At 39.0% G+C, this 7,213-nt stretch overlaps 1 protein-coding gene across 1 annotated transcript in view; it reads right to left on the bottom strand.

Moving 5' to 3' along the window:
* Nucleotides 1–2,599: 2,599 nt before the first annotated feature.
* Nucleotides 2,600–7,213, bottom strand: part of LOC103373118 (C3a anaphylatoxin chemotactic receptor-like) — an 11,623-nt gene continuing 7,009 nt past the window's right edge. Inside the window, exons 2-3 of the mRNA XM_008302932.1 lie at nucleotides 6,475–6,661; nucleotides 2,600–5,068 (exon numbers count right to left, since the gene is read on the bottom strand). Coding sequence (XP_008301154.1) covers nucleotides 4,175–5,068; nucleotides 6,475–6,654 — 1,074 coding nt within the window. The 5' untranslated portion in view covers nucleotides 6,655–6,661 and the 3' untranslated portion in view covers nucleotides 2,600–4,174. The remainder of the gene's footprint in view (nucleotides 5,069–6,474; nucleotides 6,662–7,213) is intronic.

Genomic DNA, 7,213 nt, shown 5'->3' with positions numbered 1-7,213 from the left:
TGGGATAGGCTCCAGCGCCCCCCGAGACCCTAGTGAGGATTAAGCGGTGTATAGATAATGGATGGATGGATCTTCTCAGAGGATGGACACGCCTCTAGCTGAGAACTCTGATATTGGACAACTCTGCAAAACCCCAACATCTGTTCAGTGATTCACATGTTGAATTCAATGTTTTGTTTTGTTTTTTACAATCGCACTTACAGCATCATCCATGTATATGGTAGGGTTAAGGTTAGGGGAAGACTGTGGCCATTATGTTTAATGAGGGAGGCATTAATTAATTGCAGTCACCTGCATTTCTCAGTCTCTGTATTAAGATACAACCAGAATGTATAAGAGGTATGTAGTCAGTATTGAAAACTAAAAAAATTGGAAACAACACTTTCTACTGGCTAAAATGAAAAGTATTTATAGTGACCTCTCCTTGTATTTAACATGTCTTATGAAATCATATGGGATTTACTGCATTAATCTTCTGCCATTTTACTCCATATTTCATTCAAGGCACCTCAAAAGTTGATTGGCTGAGCTGCTTTTTTGACTAAAGTGAGGTTTAAATTCATGTTTCTGGAGTTAAGGATTACGAATTGTATAAGACATAAGACCAAACATCTGTCACATTATTCCACTCAAAATGCCAAAGATCACAGAATTTGACAGGCATGAATTCATAATTTTGCATCAGCAAGGCCCTTCTCAAAAGCAAATCAGCAAACAAACTGGATACCCAGGAACACTGTCTGCAAAAGAGTTTCTTAGAGTTTCTCCTTTGAGAGACTGGAAGAAGTCCAGCAAAGAACTCACTCAGCATCTTGATACCAAGTTGGCCCGTCAACAGTTCAGAGAAGTTTGATCAGGAATGTGGAAGGGCAGCAGCCAAGGAAGCACTTTTCAGATGGCGAACAGTGCTTAAAGACTGAAAGATGGAAAATCTTACAAAGATAATAGTGAAGGTCAATGGAAAAAAGTTCTGTGGAGCGATGAATCAAAGTTTAAAATGTTCGGTTTTAATCATCCACAATATGTGAGAAGAAGAGTTAAAAAGAGGTAGAAGAAAGAGTGCTGGCAGCCTTTAGTGAAACATGCAGGCTTATGGTAGAGAAACAAATAGAATAGACATCCCAAGTCTAAAGAAGATTTTTGGCAAGTACTGAAGGACGCTTTCTGTAATATATACAAGATTAGCAAAGAAAACTTTGAGATAGGTGATCCAAGAGAGTTCAAGATGTTCTCAGTGTAAGAAGAGGTGACACTAAACACTGAGTTCAGCCTGTAGTAGACATGCTGTTTTGATACTGTGCACATATTTCCAGTATGTTCTTTTTGTATCTAAACAAACAGACCCGCTAAAACATAACTGTGTCCGGTGACTTTTGCACAGTGCTGTAACACAAACTAGTCAGTCAGACATCCAAGAATTGACCTTTATTTTTTCAGTTTTAAACCATCAAACTACAACCAACACTCACTTTATTATCTTGGTATTTCTTGCAGCCTTTCAAACAGTTTAAAAGCCTTTATCTTCACATTGCAGTTTGTCTTGGTAATCATATCGTAGAATTTACAAAGTAACATTATTTCGTGTTGTGGTTATTTTACAGAAATTTGCTGTCAAAAAAAAAAGAAAGAAAAAAAAAAACATAACCAAGCACATAGTATGTGTCATCACAGTGGATTTTAGATGGAACACAGAGATGACAGAAAGGCGAGTTTAATATAAACAGTCTGATTGTACAAACAGGTGTCCTGCTGGTGATGTGTAAGTAATCTGTAGAGCAAATACTGTACAGCTGTGGTTTATGAGCTGGTTGCTAAGGATTAACGCTGCTTGATAGAGTTTCCGAACTAGATTTTATTGTTTGTAAGCATGTCTACCATAAAAGTCATCTCCCAGTTCTGTTGTGAGGTTACAGGTACACGGACAGCAGACAAAGTCCTTCCAAGCATTTCTGGTGAAGCAAAACAAAACTAGAGTGTCTGGTAATGTAACCCACTGAAGCCCAAATCCTACATTTTATAGGGCAAGTTGTCTTTTTTTTTCTCTTTTAAATCTGCAAAAATAATAACATTTGTCAGAGACAGAAAGTGTAAAAGCAGAAAAAATAATCTGATTTTCAACTTTCCCAGAGTCCTTGATGTGCAGTCTGTGATTAGCTGTTCTGATGGCAAAATTAATCAAATTTAAGTGCAAAATTGGGATTTTTTTCCAAAAATAATTTTATTCTATGTCTCATTTTTATTTTTTTTTATGTCAAAAAATAAATCACTTACACAAACTACATTCTTTTTAAAAAAACAAAAAAATATGTTCTCTTTGGCACAACCGTGAAGCCAGGGCTGATTTCATTGCAAAGAACACTCACATTGGAAATGTCACATGACAAAAAAGGGAGCTGAAGGCTGAACTGAAGGCTGTGTTTACGTAAAGCAGATTGGAGACAAGTATGGAAACCAAACATTTAAAGAACTCAATAGTAGGTAAAGTATTTTTTCTCCAGTGCTGGTAACACCTGCGGGCACTTCATAAATTGTTGTGCGAGTTGACTCCAGTGTTTTTTTTTTCTTTGTAAAATAAATATTCAAAGCAAGTCAACTTCCCTTTTTTTTTTTTTTTTTTTTGCAATTTATGGTATTTAAATTTTGTTATGCTGCACATAGAGACACCTTTAAGTTGTGTCTACGTCTATCTATGGTTGTGCTGTTTCCATAGAGATGCAGAACTTTATATTGGGATGAAAAATGAGCCAACGGTGAGTAAAAAAAGAATGTGACAGGAGGAAAGAAACGCCCAGAAACTGCTTGGAGTACTATAAAGTTTCAGTTCATCCGACCTTCAGAGTGACCTCTTTACCCAAGACGGAGTCTTGTCCAAAGTTATTATGGGCTTTTCTTTTAATAGTTTCACTTCCCTCTTCCTTCCTTCTTATTCCTCCAGACCCACCACACTTCCACTTTTCTGCTGTAACTTTAATCACATGCGTCAAAACACAATTCAGCAGGAAAATCTGCATCTACACACCTTCTATCATCACATACCACATGCTGTGTGAGAACATTTATCCAGTGAGTCTGTTCACTGTAAGGTCAGCAGGTGGGACAAACAAAATACATGATGGATTCAGATATTTACAACAAATTGTCTACGTTGTTTAGCAGAAGTACTGTGAGTACATAAAAATAACACTTAGCACCTTCCTCTTTAAACAACAGTTTAATCCTCTGAGATGGAGAGTCAGTGGTTTAAACTGCGACTGAAAGACGAAAAGTCTTAAAGGACCACATTGGTGGTTTTCATGTCATTACCAGTTATGTACATATTATGTACAAAATCATTACTCTTTTGGAAAAGTTGTTAGTTGAACTTTTATTAAATCCCTGTTTCTTTCTGAAATACTGGAATTGGTATTGTTATTTAAGAGGAATTAAAGTTTGATTCTCATTTCACCCTGCCATCCCTCTGATTTGTAAAGCATGTTATTTATCAAAGTCAGAAACTGTAAAAACAGAAAGAATTGTCAGATTTTCAACTTTACACTGCCATTGCACTACTCAACGGTGACAAGCTAGTCTCTCAGGAAACTAAAATAAATCTAAGCTTAAAAATTGGGATATGTCACCATGATCACTTTTTTCTACATGTCACATTTAAAACTAACCATTTGTGGCAGATTCTATTTTTTTTTTTTTTAATTCTGAGCTCCTTGGTGTAACGGCGAAGCCATTGGTGACTACTGAAAATTCTGTGTCAGGTGAACTGCAGGCTGTGTTTACACAGGGACAAGACAAGTATGGAAATTAGTTAAAAATGTAAGTAGAGAAATATCTAAAGTATGTAGAGGTACCATTTCTTCCAGTGTAGGTAACACCTATGGACACTTCTAGGTTTTTGAAACTTTTGTAAAATAAATTATCCAAAAAGTGCAACCTTTTTCTGTTTTATGGCTTTGCAACTTTGCCTTGCTAAAAACCTTCGCTCTACTTCTAGCTAGTTGTCTTGTTTCCATAGAAGTGTTGGACTTCATATTGCAGTAAAAAAAAACCTCAAAACATTGAGTAAAAATGTGAAAGGAGCAAAAATGGAAAGACAAAGAAACTGACTAAAGTTCAGAGGGTTAAAAACATTAAAAAAAATCACCTGTGTGGCCCTTTAAGTGGAGGGATTATCAGAAGAGACTTAAACTTTAGCTACATTTACGGCTGACTGACGCCTTCCCGCCACCGCAGCAGGACTGTGCTTTGAGCCAGAACTCTCGTCCAAAGAGCGATCGTTGGACTGAGTGGTCCGTCCGTCCATGTCATCCGCCAGAGCTCTCCTGTAAACGCCCGTCAGACTCTGCCTGAAGTGCCCCCTCACCTCCAGCCCCATGCAGAAGTACAACAGTGGGTTCACGCAGCTGTTAAAGTAGGCGACGCCCTTCGCCAAAGGGTGCCAGATCTTCACCACCGGGTTCTTATTGTCCACCATCTTCACCAGTAGGAGGCAGTGGTACGGTGCCCAGCACAGGAAGAACGCAATGACTAGTGATGCCAATATACGAAGGGGGCGGGACTTCCCTGCCAGGCGGGTGCGTCGGATGCCGAGGCCGGCCAGGATGTAGCAGATGAGGATGACCATAAAAGGCAACATGAAGCCACATAGGAAGCGGATGGAGTAGAGAGTGGCTCTGGTGACATTGTCACCATCTGCGGCCAACTTCACGTCCACCGAACACTTACTCAGGTTGTTCTTTCCTATGTAGACTTGGCGGTAGATGTAGTAGGGGGTGCTGAGGAGGACTGCTGCAGTCCAGACGAAGACGGCCACCACCCTTGCGGCCAACAGGGAGCGTCGGCGCTTTGTGAAGATGGGACGCCAGATGCAGAGCACTCGGTCCAGGCTGATCACGGCCAGCAGGAAGACCGAGCAGAACATATTGGCGTATTTGAAGAAGCCGTTGAACTTGCAGAGAAAGATGCCAAAGGGCCAGTGGTCAAAGAAGAGCTTTTTGATGAGGGAGAAAACTCGTGTGAAGCAGAAGATCAAGTCGGCTATCGCCAGGTTCACTAGCCACACATTGGTGACCTTTGGCTGGGGGGGAGAAAGAAAGTAAAGAAGAAAGCAAAGGAAGGTTAGGTAATGCATACATGTAGATAGACATAATGGGAATTAAGACACAGTGAACCCACTTCCTGTCCAACACGGTCTCACACGAAAATACGCAATAGCTATGCTGTAACACATGCAAAACATCTTAGTTTCTCAGTTCAGGCTGTGAAACTGTAAAATTCCAACATTTCTTGGCCTCCGTGCCACTTGACTCACAAATTTGCAAGTTTGTTTCAGTTTACAACTATAAAGAGCAAAAAAAATCACAAACCACAAGACTTTTACTCAGAGGACGGGGGTTTGATTCTGTTGTCACTGTTCTGGGGTGTTTCCACTTGCTGTTTTCTCTCATTTTCAGTTGACGTTTTCTTTTCTTTATGCTAAAAAACTAGCTTGTCAAGTTTAGACAGCAGAAGTACTTGGTTAGTTTTATGTACCAAAACTACATGGTTAAGTTTAGGTATCAAAACTGCTTTATAGGTTTAGGCACTAAAATTACTTGGTGAGATTAAGACACCAAAAAAGTATGAGTGGTTTGGGTCCCAAAACTTTTTGATGATGCTTGGGCACCAAATGTACTTCATTAAGTGTAAGTACCAGAAGTATTTATTGAGATTTATGCAGAACTACGTTGTGAGGTTTAGGTAAAAAAAAATTACTTGGTTAGGTTTAGATACTAAAGCTATTTGATGACATTTAGGTACCAAAACTACTTTGTTAAGCTTAGACAACAACAACAAAAAAGCTTGTTTACACACCAAAACTACTTCAGCAAGTATAGGCACCAGAACTACTTGAGTTGGTTTATGTACCAACACTACTTGGTTAGGTTTAGGTACTAAAACTATTTGGTGAGATTTCAGCACCCAGACTACTTCATCAGGGTTACGCACCAAAACTACATGGTTACATGTAGGTACTAAAGCTATGTGATGAAGTTTATGCATCAGAATTACTTTGACATTTTTAGGCCCCAAAACTACTTGGTTAGGATGAGGTGAGAAATACTTTTGTAGCCTAAGGTCCAAAAACTACTTTGTCAAGTTTAGGCACCACAACTACAAAGTTAAGGCAAACAAAAAAACTTGCTTAAATTTACACACCCAAACTACTTTTTCAAATTTAGGCACCGAAACTACTTTGTTAGGATTAAAACTACTTGGCAAATCATATACATGAAACTGTGTTCACCTGTCCATTAAAGGCTTTAAAGGGTCCATGTTTTCTCCCATCTAAAATACCAAGTACATTTAGCTCAGTCATTACTTAAACTGTCTTCTGGACAGTTAAACATTACACATAATGCTGTGGATAGTTGTCACAATCATGAAAGTTTTCTCAGATCAGCTCAGCAGTTATCTGAAACACATGATGCACTTTGTACTCACTCTGAGCTTGATTCCAGCCACCCAGATCACCACTAAGTTCCCCGTGATGCCGAGAACAACAGTAAGTGTGTAGAGGACGATGCTGACGTTGTCCATGATGGCGTCGACGTCCACCTTCGTCGCCTGGTCATCTTTGGAGGATTTGAGGATGGGGATGGGCAGAGACTCATTGTAAGACATTGTGAGGCTGAAAAAGAAAGAGTAGAAGAAAATCTAAATGTTATCATCATATACAGTATAAACTACTCCAACTCTTCACTATTCATGTGCAGGCAGAGGATTACAAAGAAAGTGTGTTGTGCTACCTGCCTTTTTTTTCTTTGGTTGTTAGCTCAACATTGAGGGTGCTAAATGCAGTCAACCAAAGATGATCGCTTCATTTTAGCAGCCGGTCTGTAAGTGTAGATGGGTTTTTGGTGACTTTCTCTTTTACTTTCGTGCTAAAACCCTTCAGATACTCATCCTAATGACACATACAGTAACATGCATGAAAAAAAAAAAAGCTTCACTGTCAAAAAAAAATAGAATGACAAGCTTTAGAAAATAAAACAAAATTTAAAAAGGATGTTTTTAAACAAGCACATTTTTTCTCATCACAAGCCTTAATCTTCGTATGATGCTGTAGACACCGTATGAATGAACACGGGTTTCTGAATAAAGTCTGCGTCTTACTATGAGTCAGCTGAGTCACCGTCTGCGAATATGATAAGATGTCTGTATTTGTGTGCTGTCTTTAAGA

This window comes from Stegastes partitus, unplaced genomic scaffold (assembly GCF_000690725.1).
Source record: "Stegastes partitus isolate 25-593 unplaced genomic scaffold, Stegastes_partitus-1.0.2 Scaffold1911, whole genome shotgun sequence".
Lineage (NCBI taxonomy): Eukaryota > Metazoa > Chordata > Actinopteri > Pomacentridae > Stegastes > Stegastes partitus.
The sequence above is the reverse complement of the archived record's forward strand: the minus strand, read 5'-3'. Positions and strand labels throughout refer to the sequence as shown.